The 20,226-nt window shown below is 34.5% G+C and overlaps 3 protein-coding genes across 5 annotated transcripts; 1 reads left to right on the forward strand and 2 right to left on the reverse strand.

Annotated features, from left to right (window-relative positions):
• On the reverse strand, nucleotides 98-4,726 carry LOC18595589. Of its 2 annotated transcripts, none has more exons than XM_007023613.2 (5): nucleotides 4,607-4,726; nucleotides 2,564-2,824; nucleotides 1,634-1,785; nucleotides 893-1,029; nucleotides 98-552 (listed from the first exon to the last, which is right to left on the reverse strand). In XM_007023613.2, the coding sequence occupies exons 2-5, from the start codon at nucleotides 2,815-2,817 to the stop codon at nucleotides 385-387; spliced, it is 711 nt and encodes a 236-aa protein (XP_007023675.1). In that variant the 5' UTR covers nucleotides 2,818-2,824; nucleotides 4,607-4,726; the 3' UTR covers nucleotides 98-384. The 2 variants fall into 2 exon arrangements, with proteins under 2 accessions (XP_007023675.1, XP_017979058.1); XM_018123569.1 differs by having other exon boundaries at nucleotides 893-1,032.
• Nucleotides 4,819-11,887, forward strand: LOC18595590 (pentatricopeptide repeat-containing protein At3g20730). 2 transcript variants are annotated; one of them, XM_018123568.1, is made up of 6 exons: nucleotides 4,819-5,688; nucleotides 6,942-8,229; nucleotides 8,388-8,561; nucleotides 9,003-9,100; nucleotides 10,002-10,106; nucleotides 11,140-11,887. In XM_018123568.1, exons 1-2 carry the CDS (start codon nucleotides 4,971-4,973, stop codon nucleotides 8,033-8,035), a joined length of 1,812 nt encoding a protein of 603 aa, XP_017979057.1. In that variant the 5' UTR covers nucleotides 4,819-4,970; the 3' UTR covers nucleotides 8,036-8,229; nucleotides 8,388-8,561; nucleotides 9,003-9,100; nucleotides 10,002-10,106; nucleotides 11,140-11,887. The 2 variants fall into 2 exon arrangements, with proteins under 2 accessions (XP_017979057.1, XP_017979056.1); XM_018123567.1 differs by lacking the exon at nucleotides 10,002-10,106.
• On the reverse strand, nucleotides 11,162-12,914 carry LOC18595591. Its single transcript, XM_018123570.1, has 2 exons — nucleotides 11,743-12,914; nucleotides 11,162-11,645 (listed from the first exon to the last, which is right to left on the reverse strand). Exon 1 carries the CDS (start codon nucleotides 12,671-12,673, stop codon nucleotides 12,041-12,043), a length of 633 nt encoding a protein of 210 aa, XP_017979059.1. The 5' UTR covers nucleotides 12,674-12,914; the 3' UTR covers nucleotides 11,162-11,645; nucleotides 11,743-12,040.

Below are 20,226 nucleotides of genomic sequence, written 5' to 3' on the forward strand. Positions count from 1 at the left end.
GAAGAACTACAGAAGTAATCCTTACTGAAAATTCCATGTGATATGTCCTCACAATATGACATGTAAATGTGTTCTGTACCATGTGCAACTGTAAGTCTAAGAATTACTTCTTTTTTATTTGAAAAATATAAACTAACCGGTAAGGGAGTTTACATAAGTTTGTGGTATTCAACACTTTCTAACAATTGTTGATTCATAGGACACAATGTACACTTGTTTATGGAACAGGGCAATGACATCTTTTACCCAATGATGCTACCAAGTAATGCAGCAGGGCTGGAGGTCAATACTTTTGTGTTCGTATGCACAAATTGGTTTGCCTAATCCAGGATATACTCTTTCTCCTTTTCTGGATAAATTGATCCACCGTATACTTTTGAAACACTAGTAACCTAACCATGCAGACGGTATTGGTTGAAACTTGTTCTTTGCCATTGCCAGCACGTCATAGTAATCTGCACGGTTGAGGCAGTCACGGAAATCAGTGAAAAGCTTCTCAAACACCTTCCATTGGACTTTAATTGATCTAGAGTATGGGTATGGAAGAAAAACCTGCAGAAAATGAAAGAGGAATCAGAAAAAAATAGTACAACAGCATGTCATTTTTTTAATATTTGGAAGCGGATGAGATTTCAAACAGACTGTTATTGTCAAAAGAACTTTTAAACCCGATTGCAGACACTATATCATCATCAAACTCCTCCTTGTCCCCCTCCTACACCACCCTATATCATTTCCATTTTGCAAGTTTGGTGCCATGAACAGGTCAGTCTTAGCTTTTTTGTTGTTCCATGTGCAACTTCTTGTTTGCCACATGTTCATGTACACACACACACATACAAATATCATATACACACATTTATACAAAAATGGGCCCTATACGACAACTTACATCCCCCTCCAGAGCAAGGTGCTTAAGTGAAAGAAATGTGTGCTGATTTTCCTCCAAATTGTCAAGAACTGCCAGCCAAATCTGTGAAGCAAGCTCGTGGGCTGTGTCTCTTGACTTCCCACAAGCAATAAATTGATCTGCTAAAACAAAGAAAAACAGAAGGTAGTGATGGACTCATGTTTTTGTCATTCCAGAAAGAAGATACTTGTACTACATGACGAGATAAGATGCAAAAGATTAGAGCAGTCTAAATCTCAAATGCAGTATCTAAAGATGGATAAGCAGACACTACAAACGGAATGCTGTACTTGATTTTAAGCAGAAATCCTTTTAATTTACCCAATCAAAACTCACTGACATTACATGAGAGATTGACATTCAAGATGCATTTATCATGAATACATAATACAACATTTTGCTTACCATGAAAAGGAAAGGGATCATGCACGAAACAAGTATCCAGCAATAAGTCATGCTAATTTATTATTATCATACAACCTTTAGTAAGAACAATTGCTTCTTAAAAATTAAAATGGTACAGAGAATAAAACATATTAAAGCATTTATAGAAGAATGAAGCATTCCAATAACAGAAGCATACATTTAACATAGATGCCCATGAAACATCAATAGAAAAGAAATCCATAAAACCTTCCACCTTTATATAACGAATCACATATCAACTTATGAAACATTAAAAAATTTGTAGGCACAAGAACCAGAAAAGGATAGAAGCCACACCAATTATGGTTCCATGAAGTACCCCAGAGGGAGGTGGCATAGTTGAAAGTTCAAGCTGCTCTTTCAAAAATAAATATGTATGGCCCACAATCTCATCTATCTCATTTTCTAGAGCAAAGATGTGTTTACTAACATATAAAGCAGCAAATCTCCTGAAATATTAGGCAACACTGTTATAATCAAGTCAAGCTTAACAAAAAATGCTAGAAGGAAAAATTTTTGAACTACTTAAGAAACAGTTAATTATATTGTGATGAGACTTCAAAAACTGATTTTGTGATGTCCAAAAGCTGATTAATATTGTTTGCTTATATTCTACCTTAAACAGAAAAGAAGAATGAAGATAGCAGTTACTCAAAGAAAATCAAATTCAATAATGATGTAGTCTGCTCGGTAGGTATTTTCTTTAGGATCTCACTTGCTACAAGTGATAGCACTGACTTCATCTTTCTGAAATCATTAGCAAAACATAGGCTAAAGGATAAGTATGGCTGCTGTGTTCCTGGGTTAAAAAAGGAAGAATACTCCAGATTTTTAATTGCTTTAAATTGTTATGAATTCTATCACTTGAAGAGACAAACAGAGCTTTATGAAAGGCTTCAAGGAATAGAAAGTAGGTATAAATGACAGGTAATTCTAAATCTCAAAGTTAAACGGAAGAAATATTATATCTTTAAGAAGCCAGTTGTCCTACAGCAATTTGCACAACCCGCTAAGATTTGTTAAGTATAAAAGAAAAATTAGGAAAAACTAAATTTCAGCGAACAATTTCCTTATATGTAGTACAGGAAAGAAAGGAATCACTAAACTTAGCCCAGAGGAAAAAGGGGGGGAGAGGGGGAGGAGGGAAAGTCATGAGGGAAGAGGAAAAGGGTGGCGGGAGGAGAGAGGAAAAAAATATGAAGCATGAACATTGCTAGTCCATTCAACCTTTTGCTTAGTCCTTGAGGAATAGGTCCAGGCCACCTTTTAACTTGGCTGGCCGAAGGAAATGTTCTCATTAGAGCAGCTTGCCACAAGCACTCTCCACGAAACAAGTTGGCCCACTGTTTTTTAACACAAGATAATTCTGCCCACTCTGAAACTGGTACTCTGATGAAAATTTCAATTAGGAGATGATCAGGAAGCTTTCCAAATGAATTACCAACCGATGTTGAAGTGTCATTATCCCTATTATCTGACATTACAGTTCTGCAAAGCAAAAGCCAACTCTAGGAGATTAATTTTTGTCAAAAGAAAAGGTAGGAAAATGGACAGCAAATGAAATGGAATATTCTTCATGTTGAAAGTCCTAGACAAAATTTATGCTCAAATCGTGGAAGGCAGAAAAATAGTATTCTCAAGACAGGATAATGGTCAAGATGACAATATAAGATTTTGATACCATAGAAAGTAGAGGCTCCATTTTAATTTTAATAAAATCATGTTAATATTTTCAGCATATAACGGAAAAAAGATAAAAGAAGGTAATCAGATTAAAGATTAGAGAAAGAATACATAAAAATTCCTCCAAAACTAGCAATAATAAGATTAGATGATGAGAGCTTTAAAAACCCCCAGTAAAAGAAAAGGAAAAAAGAGAAAGAAAGACCTTTAGGCTAAAAATGCATTCAAAGTTATTATGGTATAAATCATCTACCATAAGCAATCAAAAGCTTGACTACAATATTTTGCATCCTAACTGCCTATTTAAAAAATCTATACCAGGGCCCAATAGTTTAAAAAAAAAAATCCCTCAAGCAACAGGGTAGGAAGCACTAAGATACAAGTGCCGCAGATTCTCAACCAACTTCTCTAATCAGGAGATCTTAAAATAACCTACTCCATTATACTGAAAATAGCTCCACTCATCAGAGTTTATTTGACCAAACTAGTCAACAAGCATGCTGCCTAAGTTAAGTCTAGTTATTCCATGCAAATTTGATGTGTCCATTATATTTCTCGTAGCATTTGAATGAATAATTGACAAGAATATCAGAATTCAATACATGATGGGTGTGACAATAAAGCAATGAAAAAGAAACCACATTGGTGTCAATTTCATAAACATTCTACAGCAAAACAACTAAATTGGGAAGCAACTTCCTTTAACCATATGAAACATGGAGTGACTAAGACAGAAGCAACATGGTACTAATAGGTATATATGAATAAATTGAACCAGAAATGAATCCATTTCAGGAAGATGGAGACGTAATAAATTGATTAAAATATGACAAGTCAATACATTCAAGCTGAAAGCATTCTGGTTAGGACAATGACATAAAAATCAAAATAGTATGTGCTTGAAGAATACAGGATTCATAATCCCCATTAATTTAGGGTAGAAAACAGCCTAGGGAGAGCATGATGACTGTAAGGAAACATTAGATAATTTTTTCTTTCTTCACTAAGAAATTGCATCAATTGGATTGTTTACAGTAAACAGAGCAATCAAATTGAAGCTGTCTTTCTGTAAAAGAACAAAAAAAGAAAGAAAAAAAGACAAATTCAAGATGTCCAAAAAGGAGGATTGCTGGAAATTGAATACAAAGAAATAATCTTGATGACAAACTATGTCAAATAAACATTCAAAACAGAACAAAATCAGTCCATCACATTACAGAACATGTTAATGGCAAGAAAAATCAAAATATTAAGAAAGAAACTGGCACGAAGGTCATGAAAATGAAGACAGCTTGCTCAGAAAACGAAGCCCAGAAAAGCCTTTCTAACAACCGGGCTGAATTATGATAAAAACCCACCATTTATTAGATTATTAACTATCCAAATTTAGCCCCACAACCACATATTACACTTTAAGCCCACCCATAAACACATAATCATAAACTGATGAAGAAAATAGACGTATAGTGGGGTGTTCAGTGCATCAAGTAACTAGTACCATTCAGTAGGAAGATGATTGAACCAAACTTAAAATAGTGCAAAAAATTAGACAGAAGAATTGCATGAGAAATGAAAACAAAATATCACCTGGGTTTTTTTGGTTTTCCCCTATTTCTTTTCAGTCTTCAGCTGAGAAGGTTGAGCTTTGAAGAGAGAGAGAGAGGGAAAGTACCTGAGCTGAAATAAGAAAAATGTATGACGTGATCGTTTGAGGCCTTTATTATTACTGTCCCAAGACGGCAATGAGAATATAAAAGCAAATTAAAAAGAGTTTAAAAAGAATTTAAAAAGAACTGTTTTGACAAGAAGCGACGTCGTGTAAGAAGAGAGAGTAGGTTAACGTTGCTTTCCTTTTTTTTTTTTTCTTCTTTTTTGTGATTGAACGTTGCTTTCCTCACCAGCATGGTGATTTTCTAGTTCTCTGTTCATCTGAGAATACCAGAAAAAAACCATGAATGTTGTCCGTATAAAAACAGCTAAAGCCATCAACTTTCTTAACCGAACACAACTCAGAGGCACGAAATCTTTGTGCAATGGAGGTGAAATTCAACAAGATTCCAAATTGGTTCAATTGGATTCTTCCTTTTACATGAGAATTTTGCAGCTTTGCATCAATTCTAAAGCCAAAAGGCAAGCCCTTCTAGTTCACAGCCAAATTATAACAAATGGGTATATTTCTAATGTCCATTTAGCTACTAAATTAATTATTTCTTATGCCAAAATTGGTGACATGATTGCTGCAAAGAAAGTGTTTGATAAAATGAGTGAAAGAACTATTGTGTCATGGACGGCTGTGATTTCAGGGTATTCCCAGAATGGGTTCTTTGAGAATGCCTTGTTGGTATTTTCGGAGATGCGAAAAGCGGGTTTTAAGGGTAATCAGTTCAGTTATGGGAGTGCACTGAAAGCTTGTACTGGTTTGAGGTGTTTGGAAAGAGGGTTGCAAATTCAAGGGTGTGTTGAGAAAGGGAGGTTTGTCATGAACCTGTTTGTTCAGAGTGGGTTACTTGATTTGCACGCAAAGTGTGGAAACATGGAGGATGCTAGTCGGTTGTTTTATAGAATGGGAGAAAGGGATTTGGTTTCCTGGAATGTGATGATTGGTGGATTTGCTCTTCAAGGATTCCCTGATGATGCATTTCAATTGTTCCGAGAAATGATGAGAGAAGGTTTGCTTTCATACTTGTTTTAAACGCACATTTTAAGATATAACATTGATTAATTTCTTTATTTCAGGATTTTAACTTATTATTTTGTTCGAATTAAGATGTAATTTTTTAGATTTTATCCATTTAAATAAAATTATGACAAAAGTTAACAAATACAAATTTGAATCTATTAATTCTTTTGATGGTAATTTACTAACTTTCATCATCAATTTTCTTTAAATGGATAGATGCAAAAGGTTGCAACTTAATTTGATCAAAATAATAGGTTAAATTTTGCTATGAAAAATTTAACAATTATTAGATCTTCAAATGAGTATTTAGCCTTAGTTTTAGTTTTATGACAGCAAAATGTACTTGCTTTGTAGCAATTATTATGTTTTTGTTTAATTAAATTCTTTTATTATTGTAATGTTAACTTTGATGCATAACACATTCTGATATTAAGTACTATTGATTTACAAGAAAAAGCTGTGGGGCATATAATGCAAGAGTAGATTACTTTTTGGGTCACTGAACTTTTGAAAATTTTTGTTTTGGCCATCAAACATTAAAAAGTAATATTTTGATCACCAGCATTTATAAGTGTTATTGTTTTGGTCCCTCAACTATTAAAGATAATAGACTTTCCACTTGGCATTTCATGTTACCATACCTTAGCTAGTGGCATATCCATGTAGCTAAGTTCACGTGGTAATAATTTCTTTTAAAAGGACTTTCAAAAATATGGAATTATTTTTTTAAGAAAAAAAATTATATTACCATGTTGTATAGTAGCTGACTTGGATATGTCACCTAGATAAGGTATGGTGATGTGGAATGTCAGCTGGGAGGTCTGTTATATTTTATTAATTGAGTGACCAAAACAATAATACTTATAAAATTGGTGACCAAAATATTCTTTTCAAAGTTTGGTGATGAAAATGAAAGGTCTCAAAATATTAGATGATCCAAAAATATAATTTACTCTAAATTTAATAGAGAGAAATAACTGTGATATATAAACTAATCCAGGCTTAGATCAATAGGAACACTTGGTCATTAAAGATAAATCTGAAACTTCCCATCCATATTTAGTAACTAGTAAATCTTGTTCTCTCCATTAGAATATTCTTGTCATTATTGACAGTTTATCAATTGCCTTTATGACATCATCTGGTTTTGGCATCTCTTTGTTGCATACTCTGTTTTCACTTTCAATTAACATTAGAAAAAAAAAACAGTCTGAAATTATCTGAAACACTCTGCTTCAACAGGAAAGATCCCTGATTGCTTTACCTTTGGTAGTGTTTTAAGAGTCTCCTTTGGGGAGGGTGGCCTCATGAAGGTCAGCCAAGTACATGGACTGATCACCCTACTGGGGTTTGAATCGTGTAATTTGTTGGCTGGATCACTAATTGATGCTTATTCTAAATGTGGAAATCTACAGTGTGCTTCTAAGTTATATAGGAATATGCCAAAGAAAGACATTATATCTTGCACGGCCTTGATCGCTAGCTTTGCACGTCAGGGCAAGCACAATAGGGATCCCTTGGATCTCTTTAAAGAAATAAACTCAACGCAAATGGGAATGGATAATATGATATTGTGCTCTATTCTTAACATATGTGCTAATGTAGCAGAACTGAGCTTGGGAAGACAGATCCATGCTTTTTCTTTGAAATGTCAACCAAGTAGTGATTTGGCAATGGGCAATGCTCTAATTGATATGTATGCAAAATCTGGACAAATAAAAGATGCTAACAAGGTATTTAATGAAATGGATGAGAGAAATGTGATTTCGTGGACATCACTTATTGCTGGGTATGGAAGGCATGGATATGGTCATGAGGCAATTGCATTATATGAGAAAATGGAGCATGAAGGGTTGAAGCCAAATGATGTAACTTTTTTGTCCCTTCTCTTTGCTTGTAGCCATACTGGGTTGGTTAATGAAGGTTTAGAATTATTTAATGCAATGATTAGCAAATACAAGATATTACCCCGAGCTGAGCATCTTTCCTGTATGGTTGATCTCCTTGCACGTGGAGGGCAGTTAGAAGCTACTTATAATCTGATACAAGAGATGAATATTGAGCCTACAACATCACTTTGGGGTGCCCTTCTTGGGGCTAGTAACATCTATGGCAACATGTCTATAGGAGAAGCAGCAGCAGCACACCTTTTTAATATGGATCCAGAGAAGTCAGTTAACTACATTGCCTTAGCTGGAATATATGCAGGAGCTGGTGCATGGGAAAATGCTTGGGAGACACGTAAATTAATGGACAAAAGAAGTGCAGTAAAGGATCCGGCATACAGCCTTCTGAGCTCTACAGAGAAGAAAGTGGTGCTTTTGCAGCTACATTGAAAGGGTCAAACTATCTTATTATGTTGTTCATGTAGGAGATGCAGCATTATTTACAAATTACAAGAACTTTTCTAGACACTTAAATTTATGTTGATGGTTAGAAGAGTTGGAGTATTGGTTTTGTTTATTGTCATTCTATTCAAAGGACATCAATTCGGTTGACTAATGTCCTTCTGATGCTGCACATCATCCTGGTATTTAACAAACTATAGTTTTATTCATCGATTTTTTCTTCTCAAACAAGTATTAAGTAATTTAGATGTGTATTATGCATTTAGTTATGCATATTGATAACTCTTTGCATGTGTGAGCATATAAGAGAGGTTGATTTGTCTATGGAAAATATCTGCAGGCAAGGAGATTCTTTTATCTTGGGGAAATGAGGGATGATGATTGAGAGCAAAGGCCTTCAATTTGGCTATTCTATCTTAAGTTGATGGCTTAAGTGAACACAGTGATCGGCTGTTGTAAATCTATGATTAACTTTGGTTGCATGTGGGTCTAACTAGCCCATTCAATCAGACAGGTTGGTTGCTGATTTTAGACCTTTCGTATGCATTAACTGTAGTTCATGATGAAAGTCAAATTGTAGGTTTATTACATGTTTCCTTACTGAAACTGGATGATATGAGGGGTTCTATATGTGTTTATTTATATTGTTTCTGTTTAATATATTTGTAAAATTGATGTCTTGTGTGTATATTTCCCTGAGATGTCAAATGTGCATCAAATTCTTGCTTTCTTATATGCTATATAAGTTCCCATTTGGTTTCAATGTTTTCTTGTCTTAAACTATGTGCCATCTGGGTTAGTGGTCAAATGACTGGTCTAGGGATTATAGACATATTTCTATTTTGTAATGAATAAACTAATTTCTAATTTACTGTTTTTATTTTTGTTATGGATTTTAGCTGTATTTCCTCCCTCTTACTGTTGTCGTAATCATTCATGGCATTCGTTTTTACAGACTTAGCTTGTCTTGTTGGTGGAATATCTTTGACACGCACCAAGCTCATAGTTAAATAAAGTCAAGGCTGGGGATGTCATCAAATCTTCAATAATGTGGTAAGAAGTGATAAAATTACATCTTTGTATTCCATTGATTTAAAGTTCAGGCAATTTATTAATGATAAACATTTTATTTTGCTCATTGTTGAATTGAATGATGTGAGAATCATTATATAGAACATCTTCAAATAGCAAGATCGTCAGAATTAGTATTCATATTAAGACTCATAATGTTGCTTAGGAAAGAGGGCAGTCATAGGGAGATAGGATATAAATAAAATAAAGGGATCAAACCAGAATTTGAGGAAAAAGATCCTATCAATCTCATTGCATTAGAAGACAGAAAAACATCAATGTCATTTTTGCTGTTAATTTAGACCATCTTTATATCTTATCTCTAAATATGATTTGTCAAAATTTAACAATGATTTTCCCACAACTTTCTAGGTTAGGTTTGACGCTATGTTATTTCTTGACACCATGCTATGCCATTGGTTTTGGCTGTCACAAATAATATGCCTGAAGTACCTTAATCACCACATAACCTTGATTGTTTTGAACAGTTTAGCAAACATAGTATCTTCCTTGACTAGACAAATGGGAGGAGAATAGTTAGTGCATCAAGTTGTAGCTCCCCCCTCACTCTTTTTGCTAATACAAAAAAAAATTTCCATTGACATTATATGAATGGGTAAAATACACCCAAATCTTTAAGGTATTGCCCTAATTCAACACAAGTCCATTAGTTTTCAAAATGGACACCCCACCCTAAAACACCAAATGGTGTTAGCGGATGTTGAAAAATTACTAAACTACCTATGACTCTAAAACACCAAAAATCCTTCTTTGAAGACAGATTAGACGAGTCATTCACCTGTCAATCTTCATCTTCATTGTCTCCATCCATCCTAAACCCAAAAGCCCAAGCTCATTTGTGTTGGATTTTTCTTGTTTCCAGATTGCTCCATTTTTTTCATCCACTCTACACCCAAAAATCACCGAAGAGATAAAAGCTGCAGCTGAACATGCAAATGCTGCTAAGTTCATTGATGAATTACCTCAGGTGTTAATTTCTCATCCACATGGTTATTTCTTATTTTATATCTCAACTTTTGTAATTATATTTGAATTGTGCATTTACTTTTGAACTTCGAACTCCATATGTAGGGGGACACATACCATAACTCAACCATGTGTAATTGTAGTAAGCTATCCATTCTGGGTAATCACTTGTGTGGGATTTATTTAACTCAGCCCAAAGATGTCCGCTTACCACCTTTATATGGCTTTCGAACTGCTTCCCAAGTCCATAGCTTCCATCAGCCTATGTGTGTCTTGTCCATTGCTTTTCTTCTGCTCCGGAAATGGGAATGAAGAGGGACTGATCAGTTGAGTATTGAAATGCCTGTATTTTATTCTATTCAACCTTACCTTTCTTGGGTTGACCCCAAATAGGTGTTCTCACCAATAAGAAAGAAGGGATATGCTTTTCATTGAACGAGTCCCCTAACTCACATCGACTAAACTCACCTTGGCTGAGCTTCAGAGCTATTATCTTACGCTCGATGGGCTAATGCTACTTCCCCATTCAATAATTGAAGTCTGATAGACAAAAGCAGAGTGTGGCAATAACAAAAGCAATTCTGAAGGACCCCCACATTTTGCTTTTGGATGATGCTAAACAAGTGATTTCTCTCTCTGTTAGATTGTTTTCATTCTGTCTAAGTCATCAGCTGAGTCTTTCTTTCTTATATTTCTACATGAAGGGTAAAATGGGTATCACGGGATACCCACGTGAGTTAATTAACGGAAAGTCAAATGGTGGCTTAATCACAGGACTTATGAAACTTGTGAAGAATATTATTTTAAGATGAGGTGTCCATTTTGAAAACCAATTGACTTGAGCTGAATCGGGGCAATATCTTAAAGGACTTAGGTGTATTTTACCCTACTATAAATCTGTCTGATATTACTTGCTTTTAATTGCAATTAACTGAAGCATGATAATAGAGGATAATTACTTATTTATATGCAATAGCTTTGGTTTATCTTGATTTTTAGGATAACAGCTGATATTTTCTTGTCTGTGCAAACAGGACATAAGTAGGAATTCCAAGCAAAGCAACTCCAGGCATAAATTATAGCCCAGAGAAAATATGGTACTGCCACAAATTGAGGTGTAACCATGATAGAGCAACAAAGTTCTAGCATTCTAAATGTTTTTGACCAGGTTGTTTAAGAAATTCAACTGGTGACCTTCTAACGGCCATGTTTTCCTCCATCGGGTGATGCTAGGAGAATCGAAGTATCAACTTAAGATGGTAAGTTGGTGCTGTAAGATGACCATATCTTACCCAAAACAGAGAATGGTTTGTGGATATGCAAAGTCTGTCTGCTCCTGACTTGTGGATGCTTAATGCTAATTTATCCTTCAGTTAAACAGGGATGTTACAGACTTACAGGGGCATCATCAGGAACAAAGTTGGATCTTGAGAAGAGCCATGTTGCTGTAGTGTTTCATGAACTGGATTGGCGGCTACCAATTATTGTAGAGTTTTTTTCTTTCTCCTTTTATCTTTTCTTTTTCTGTCATTGACATTTGCTGCAAAGAAGTTGTAAGAAATTTCGTTGAAAATGAAGAAAATTGTAGAAAACATAAAGTAAAATGTTGTCTAAATTTCAGTTCGAAAGCTTAAGACCTGTGTAGCAGATTGTTAGGAAAGAGGAGGAGAAGAGGGAGGGGGTCAACACCATAACTCTGTGATGCCAATTTGTTCAGCCGCTGTAATTAAACTATCTTTGAATTCCTATATTTCCTTCTAATAAATTGATACAACTTTACCATCCCGAGACTGGGATCTCCTCGGAATTGCTGAAAAGGATATGTCATAGATCACCAGAATCACCAATCGCCAAGAACTTTGAGTAATATCCACATACATTGTAAAAATACATGGACAGTATTTTCAACTGTTAAAATACATTCCGAAGGAGACACTACAAAAATCTTCTACGGTTGTTAAGTACCTTGTTCAAGAGAGATTCACGACCAGGAAATGGGTTGTAAATCTTCACCGTCCGATCTTTATCAGACCCTTGACTCCTGTCCAACCTGACACCACCATCAACCCCATGTCCGAAACTACCCCCACTCTTCTGCTTAATCCCCAACTTCACTTCTCTCTTCAACCTCACTCTCTCCCTCCTCTCCCTCCTCTTCTCTCCGAAAACCCCATCTTCAGGTTTCACTTCTTTTTCCTCTCTTCCACTCTTGCTTTCACCATCGTTCATATCCGCAACTCTCGGTATCCTGCCACCTTTACTAGTCCCAAGAAGCTCGAAGTTAACCTTCCTCCAGCCAGCCTTATCTTCATTATCCCAACCGAATCTTTCACTTATCTCTAACAACATAGACACTGCGCTCTGGTTACCTGACAAGAAAGAGTCATTTGTTGTTACTTTTGCATTGTTTCCATGCAAAACATTCTCAGCAAACTCCCACTCTATTCTGTCCTGGTAAACAGGGTCTTGAAGCACTTGGTCAGCCAGGTTTGCCCAGTGTTCAAAGTGACGGACACGCAGGTTTTTGGACACCCATTTGAGATAGTTTGAAGGGAGGGTGCCTAGCATCTTGCCTTTGTGTTTGCCAAAGTCTATGACTAAGTCTGTTGCTGGATTGTTTTGGGAGCCGAAGCTGATGAGGCTCTTCTGGGTTTCAGAGAAGAGGAGAGTCTTAGACCTAGAGATATTGGGTTTGAAGAAGGAGCATTCAAAAGTAGGAAAGTCATGGATTGAGGTTCAAAATATTTGAAGCAACAGCAGAGATGCTACAAGGGAAAGAATAAAGGTAGAAAGGCCAATAGTCACTTGAGGGGGGCCGGGGGGGGGGGAGCCAATGACAATAAATAAGTAAATATCTTTGGTCTAGCCCGATATTTGGTAAATCTGTACAAAAATTCAAGAAAATTAATGTATTTAAAAAGTTGGGATTTGTTCTTTTGCTGTAATTGAATTAGTGGGAAAATACTCTTTTCTTAATTTCTTCTGTTCTCATTTTCCTTTTCCCACTTCTTTAGGATGAATTTCAACATTTTCTGCTATTGCTAGGTTTGTTTTGTAAGCTAATATAAATCACAGTCACATATATCAAATTGTTAAAGGTTAAAAGATGTGAAAGAAATAAATTTTAAAGGAAGAAACAAAGCCAAAATCTTCCTCATGGACCAGTTTTGATAGTTGGCTCAAAATATCCGAAGTTGTGTGCAAAGGGTTTTTTTTTATAAAAAGAGAAAGACGTGTTGCAACAAGTAAAACAGGATGGACTAGAGATAGAACAATCATTGGTGCTACCCTTAGGGCTACTCACAAATTTTTTTTTTTTGGAGGTATTCAAAATATTACTTATAATGCTTCATTGTTTCTTGGAGGTATTCAGAATACTACTTGTAATGCTTTTTCTTTTTCTAGAAGTATTTAGAATATTACTTGCAATCCTTCTTCTTCTCTTAAAGGTATTCAGCATAATACTTGAAATGTTGCTTCTTCTCTTGTAAGTATTTAGAATAATACTCGCAATGTTTCTTCTTCTCTTGGAATTATTGAGAATACTACTTGAAATGCCCTTTTTTTTCTCCCGAAGCTATCAAGTATAACTCAAGTATTGTTTTGTTTCCTTTTGCTACTCACCATGAGTCATCCTCCCCTAATGATAGATGTAGAGAAATAATGATACTTCTGACATTCATTTAAAGACTTTCATGGCAATCCAGTCTTGTCGCAACACTTGGAGCTTTTGGAGCATATGTATAGCATAGAAGGTGAATTTTGGCCTTTCCAAAGCAAAAACATGAATGCAACTATTTTAGAGGCCTTGGCCAACATTTTAGAGATCACATCATCCTTATTGGCAAATATTTTTCAAAAAAAATTGAAGCTAATGGTGCAATACATAGAAGATGTTTTCCAAGTGAGTTGAATTATCCCCCTATGGAGAAGTATTGTCTTACTTTGGTGTATGCAACTTAGAAGCTTCAACATTATTTCTTGGCTCACAAGCTCATACAAAGTCAGACCCCATCAAGATTTTACTCTCTAGGTCAGTTTTATTTAGAAGAATAGCAAAATTACTTCTTCTATTGGGAGAATTCAATATATCAGTTGTTCAGACAAAAGCTATCAATTCTCAAGCTCTTTCAGATTTGTTAACATATTTCCCATCTCAGTTTGAAGAAATTATTCTTAATGCTATTCTAGCTGAATTTCATGAAAAGGTATGTGTAGTGGATGTGAAATAAGGGGGTGGAATTTATATTTCAATGGTTCTTCAAATAGTTTTGGAAGAGATGCTTGAATAGTTCTTATTCCACCAAGTAGAGAAGATAACTCCTTGATACGGAGTTTTGAGTTAACCTCTTCTTGTTTGAGTAGAAGTCACATCTTTTTGGAGGAAAAAGATTTTTATGTCTTGGAAATGTCAACTAAAGATGGAAGCTCCTTGACTCTAGGTTTAGAGTTCAATTATTTAGAGTCGAGTAGAGAACCTATTCTTTAGCTTTCAAGCTAGATTTTCCATGCACTAATGATCAAGTAGAGTATGAAGCATTAACTTTGGGCTTGCATGTGGCAACAACAATTGAAGTAAACAATCTTTGCATTCATGGAAATTCTAATCTTATCATAAAGCAGAGCAACGATGAGTTCTCCTTGAAAAAGCCTATGCTTGCTTCTTGCTCGATCCTTATTAGAAACATTTTAAGCGATGAGATGTGAACATACTCCAAGAACAGTAAGCTGTTATGTAAATGCACTTGTTACCTTGGCCTTTAGAGTCCCCATTTCGGAGAACAAAATAAGTATTCCTGTAATTGCACTTAAGAGGACTCTTTTATGTCCATTTAATGAGCTGTTACAACCTTCAACTCATGAAAAAGAGGATTGACGAAAACCTATCATAGAAGAGTTGCTTAATCTAAGTTCTACTACTATTCCACACTTGAAACACTTCGTTTTAATTCATGGTACATTATACCACAAAGGAAGTAATGGAGTGCTAGCAACATGTATTTCTGAGCATGAGGCAAAGAAAGATTGAGAATAGCTCACGAACAATTAGGGGTGAGCAAATATAAACCGAACCGAATAACCAAATCAAACCAAAATGAGTTTAGTCTTTTCGGTTCGGTTAGTTTAGTTTTTCGATTAGTTCGGTTAGTAAAATTATTTTTGTTCGGTTTCGGTTAGAAAAATTTCTAACCGAACTAATCGAACCTAAATAAGAGTATTATGGAGATTTTACATGAAAAAATTCCTAAACGTAAATTATTTATTGTTGTTTACATCATATAAATTATATGAGTATTCATTTTATTTATTATAATTTTTTAGGGTCATTTTTAATATTTTTATAGTATTGATTTATTTTAAAAAATACAGCATAAATAAATATATACAAACAAAAAAAATAAAAAATTTGTTAAGTTTGGTTTTTGGCAACCGAACCGAACTAACTGAATTAGTTCGATTTCGATTCGTTCTATTAATTATATAGTTTAGTTCGGTTTCAGTTATTTTTAAAAAAGAGTTTGGCTAATTCGGTTATTGGATATCCAAAATCGAACTAACTGAACTAACCGTTTGCACACCCCTATGAACGATGGTGTGGATAGGAATGATCACCTTTGCATCGCTTACTCTAAAGAGTAAGATATTTCTGGCCATCGATGTCCAAAGATGCTTTATAGCTTCAAAAGTCTTGCACCAAATGTTTTGAACCACCAAATGTATAAGAGTGCCATTTTATGAGAAGTGCTGGTGATTAACATAGACCTTATATTGATTTCTCCAAAATGGGTTTTACCAACTATTTTTCAAGATGCAAAACAACTTAAAAGTAGAGCTCAATATTTCTTCCTTAAAAGGAATGACTTGTTAGACTTTCATTTGCAAGAACACCATTGAAATGTGTTTTTCCAATTGATGTCAATCTATTGTAGGAAAAACTACATGTAAGTAGTAGTGGAGAACATGAAGGTGGAAAGAAGCTTTATCAAAAGCTTTTAGATCTTGAATATTATTGGCTTACTATGGAAGTGGATGTAATGAATCATGCAAGGAAGTGTTATCCATGTTAGGTTCATAGGAATGCCATATATGCTTCAATTGTACAACTTCATAGTATCATTACTCACTAGCCTCTCCACACTTTGGTGTTTGATTTGATTAGACCCATAAATTCTTCTTATAGAGGATATACATGGATATTAGTAGCAACAGGGTGCTTTACTAAATGGGTGGAAGTTATTTCTTTTAAGAATGTGATTAGTCCAATAGTAGCAAACTTTATCAAAGTAAACATCATTTGCAGGTTTGGAACACCTAGGTGTATTCTTTCAAACAATGGTACTCCATTCATTAGCTCCAATGTAAGGGAATTACTTGCCTTTTACGATATGGATCATGTGAAGTCTATTACCCCAAAGGGAATGGTCAAGCTGAAGCAACTAACAAGACATTACTTAAAGTGATTAGCATAATGGTGTATGAAAAACTAAAGATGTGGCATGACACACTTCTAGTAACATTATGGGCATATAGGACTTTCTAATATGGACTTACAAAGGCAACTCCTTTGTACTAGTATATGAGACAATGGTTGTACTACCATGAAAATTCTAGTTCCATCCACGAGATTAGCCTTAGATGCTTAACTAGATAGTGATACTTTACGGACATTGGAATTGAAAGCTTTATAAGAAAGAAGAGATAAAGTAAGGAAGAACTTATTAGTATACCAGAGCAAGTTAAGTAGAGCTTATGACAAGTTAGTGAAAATGAGGAATTTCAAAAAAAGTGATCTAGTACTACATGCAGCTAAGCGTATTAGAAGAGTAACCCCATTTTTAAATTCAACCAAAAATGGGAAGGACCATATATTATTCATGAGGTGAATAAAAACGATATTGCAAATCAGTGAATCCAAAGAATAATGCCATCACCATTTCAATCAATTTTAAATACATAAAGAAGTATTATGTATGAGATCTCTACTTCACTTTTCTTGCAAAGTAAATGATTTGATTCTTCATTATCTTATCTATTTAAATGAAAACCATACCAGTTGCAACTTTATCAATTTTATATTTATTGTGTTTTACTATTCATACTTTAGCTGCAGCTTAATCGCTCATATTTTGGATAGAATAGATCGCAGTTGTAATGCTTATTTAAGGGTAGAGTAAATCTCCTTCACATTAGATTAAAGTTAACCTCCTTGATGTAAAGTTGAGGGTTCCCTTTTGACCGCACACAATAATATGAAATGTGAATAAGTATTTAGCATGCATATAGCATCATAATTATTGCAAAAGAAAAATAGATATGACTTAAAAAAAAAAAACAAAAGCCTAGGCAACTATATACTTTCACAAAGAAGAGTTACTACTCTTAATATTGGCAAAAGCATCTAATTTTTCTCGAATATCAACATCAAGTTTTCTCAATGCAGCCACCTTCGTTGCAATTTCTTCAAACTCTTTTTGCAAGGAAAACTTGTCACCTTCTATTTTAAGAAAAGCTTTAGCTCTAGATCTACAATCATTGAAGCACTCAACTTTGAATCCAATGTTATAGGTGTCATTGATACACTATAACATCAATTCCAATTTCTCAAGTGAAGAACTCCTCAATGGAGTATGGGAAATCACTAAAATTCTACCCAAGACCTCTATTATGAAAGAGATGACATCTATGTTCTTTAAAGAGGAGGTACTTTAAAAGCCCCCCCTTTATACTGAAAATTAGCACTAAATTTTCCACATGCTCCAATGAAATTTGAAAGTTGTGGAAGTCGACTTTTATACCACTTTGCTCAATATGTGCTACGTAAGTGCCAGAAGCACTACTAACATCTTTGTGTTCTGGCACTAAGGAGAAAGAGGCACAAGGATTAGTTGGAGTAGTTTTAGCATCATCAATAACAGTTCCAGCATAAGGAGCAAGGTCAATATATGGAGTAATTCCGACATCAACTCCAACATTAGGAACAGCCTCAACAGCAGCAATAGCATCAATGTTAGAAACAACCTCAGTGGTAGGACCAACCTCATCTTGAACAGCCTGTGGTGCAAAAATAATCTTAGTTTTTTTTTAAAAAAAAAAAGTTGAAACAACATCAATTGAAGTGACATCTTAAATTTTTTTTTACCTAGTTTATATTGGAACTTTGAGTATGAGAGGCAATAAAGTATCTAAATCAATAAAATCATCAAAAAGGCCGGTCAATATATTTGGTGTTCTAAAAAAAGTAGCAACACCTTTAACTTCAACCTCATCAACATTAATAAACTTATCATCCGATTCATCACTATGTTTATAGTCACATGGTTCCTTTTCAGTCTTAACTTCGAGTGTCTTTTCCTCTTCAACTAAGTTAAGTTCTACTTTTGCAATTGTTTCTCTCTAAAAAAAAACAAAATGAGGAAATGAAATAAAAAAGGAAAATAAATAGAAGAAGAAGTAAAGGATAAACTTACTTTTTGCTATGCATGTCTTTTATTTGTTCGATGAGTAGGATCATGAGGAGCAACATCTTCTTCTTCATTTACATTTTTCATCTTTTTAAAAGAAATCAAGCATAAGGATACATTGATGTTACTAAAATGAGGGTTGTAGAGACGAGCTTTAGGATTAGCTATTGGCACAACAAAAGATTTCCATTTTTCAAGACACTTTCTCCAATAAGCAAACCATCTAGAAGTGTGAATATCAACTCTATCAAAACTTTGGACAACACAACTCTTATGTTTATATAAACGAAGTTAAAGTCTTGCCATAAAAAATGAAGAAACACAAGAAGAAGATCTTATAGGTAAAGAAGGGTCAGGCAAAGCTAGCTAGTCAAAACCCAAATTGGCATGCTACTTTATAAGAAGAATATACCTCGACAAAAGTAAGTCTCTATCTCTACCTAGAGTAGCAATCTCAATTATAAAAGGCAATTGGGAACTATGAACTCATAAGCACATCAAAATGAAGAAAGCATTCACATACGTAAAATTTTGTTATGCCTAGCTAATTCGGTAGTTTTGAGTTGGTATAAGCTTGGCCTTTTATATAAAGATCCGATCCCCTTGGCAATCTCTATTGCTAATGGAATGATTGCTGAAAAGATGCCATCATTTAGACACCTTGGAAGTCTATGTCGTGCCAACCAAAAAATTAATACAAAGCCACTAGCTTATACTCATGATCTCTGTACTCAATAAGGCAAAGCTCAATTCCCTTAGTGTTGAACTTCTTGTAAAATACCTATATTCAATTGGAGAATTGTGCAACCTTCGAAATTTTACTCAAACTCTTGAGTAGATCAAGAAAAAAATTCTCAAATACATTATTCTTCTTCAAAAAGCTTGATGAAGTGAAAATCATTCTTTCCCATGTAAGAACTTTTAAGAGAATACACACATCCTCCAAAGTGAAGCTAAATTCCCCTATGTTGTAGTCATAATATGAGAAAAAAAAAGTGCTCAATCTTGTGGGAATGGAACGTAATACATCCATTCTTTTCTCTCTACAAATGTTGAGCTTGGAGGTATTCTAGTAGTTGAGAGAAGTTCATCATAAGTAGGATTCTTCAATACCTTATTTATCCATTCATCCCAACTATGAACAAATTGAGAATTTGAGCCAAATTTAGTAACCAAAAATGAAAACTCACCACGTTCAAACCTGAACTTCAAAATTGATCGTCTTGGAATACTAATTCTTTTATAAAAAGGAGCTTCTGAGCATAGACAATTCCAATCATATCCAACGAATTTAAAAGGATGTTCGTCAACCAATCTAGCACGAACTTCTTTCCAAAAACGATCTTCTCCTCTTTTACTAATAACTTTATCTTCTTAATTTTCAAGAACAGGAAGAACTTCACTAATTTTTCCTACTCAAAACTTTTTAGGAAGAATAACTTCAAAAGCAATATTCTTTTTTTTATGTGCAGTGGTCTTTTTCCTTACTGTAACCCTACCAAGTTCACCATAGTGGATCTTTAGAGTGAAATGTGCCCAAGGCATAAAGATAGATGAAAAAGGAAGCTTGCAAACATGATCATGGAAAAGGAGATAAGTTTACATATATAATAATATTTTTATTTTAATTAGCATAATATTAAAAAAAACAAAACAACA

The sequence above is a fragment of the Theobroma cacao genome, chromosome 6, assembly GCF_000208745.1.
Source record: "Theobroma cacao cultivar B97-61/B2 chromosome 6, Criollo_cocoa_genome_V2, whole genome shotgun sequence".
NCBI lineage: Eukaryota > Viridiplantae > Streptophyta > Magnoliopsida > Malvales > Malvaceae > Theobroma > Theobroma cacao.

What these genes read in the sequence shown, in the direction of transcription:
- LOC18595589 (XM_018123569.1), bottom strand. Translation starts at nt 2,817, where the DNA reads ATGTCAGATAATAGGGATAATGACACTTCAACATCGGTTGGTAATTCA. An exon ending in CCTCAAGGACTAAGCAAAAG is followed by an intron (nt 1,786 to 2,563) that starts GTTGAATGGACT and finishes CTAATATTTCAG; the next exon opens with GAGATTTGCTGCTTTATATG. An exon ending in ACCTTGCTCTGGAGGGGGAT is followed by an intron (nt 553 to 892) that starts GTAAGTTGTCGT and finishes CATTTTCTGCAG; the next exon opens with GTTTTTCTTCCATACCCATA.
- LOC18595590 (XM_018123568.1), top strand. Translation starts at nt 4,971, where the DNA reads ATGAATGTTGTCCGTATAAAAACAGCTAAAGCCATCAACTTTCTTAAC. An exon ending in CCGAGAAATGATGAGAGAAG is followed by an intron (nt 5,689 to 6,941) that starts GTTTGCTTTCAT and finishes CTGCTTCAACAG; the next exon opens with GAAAGATCCCTGATTGCTTT.
- LOC18595591 (XM_018123570.1), bottom strand. Translation starts at nt 12,673, where the DNA reads ATGCTAGGCACCCTCCCTTCAAACTATCTCAAATGGGTGTCCAAAAAC.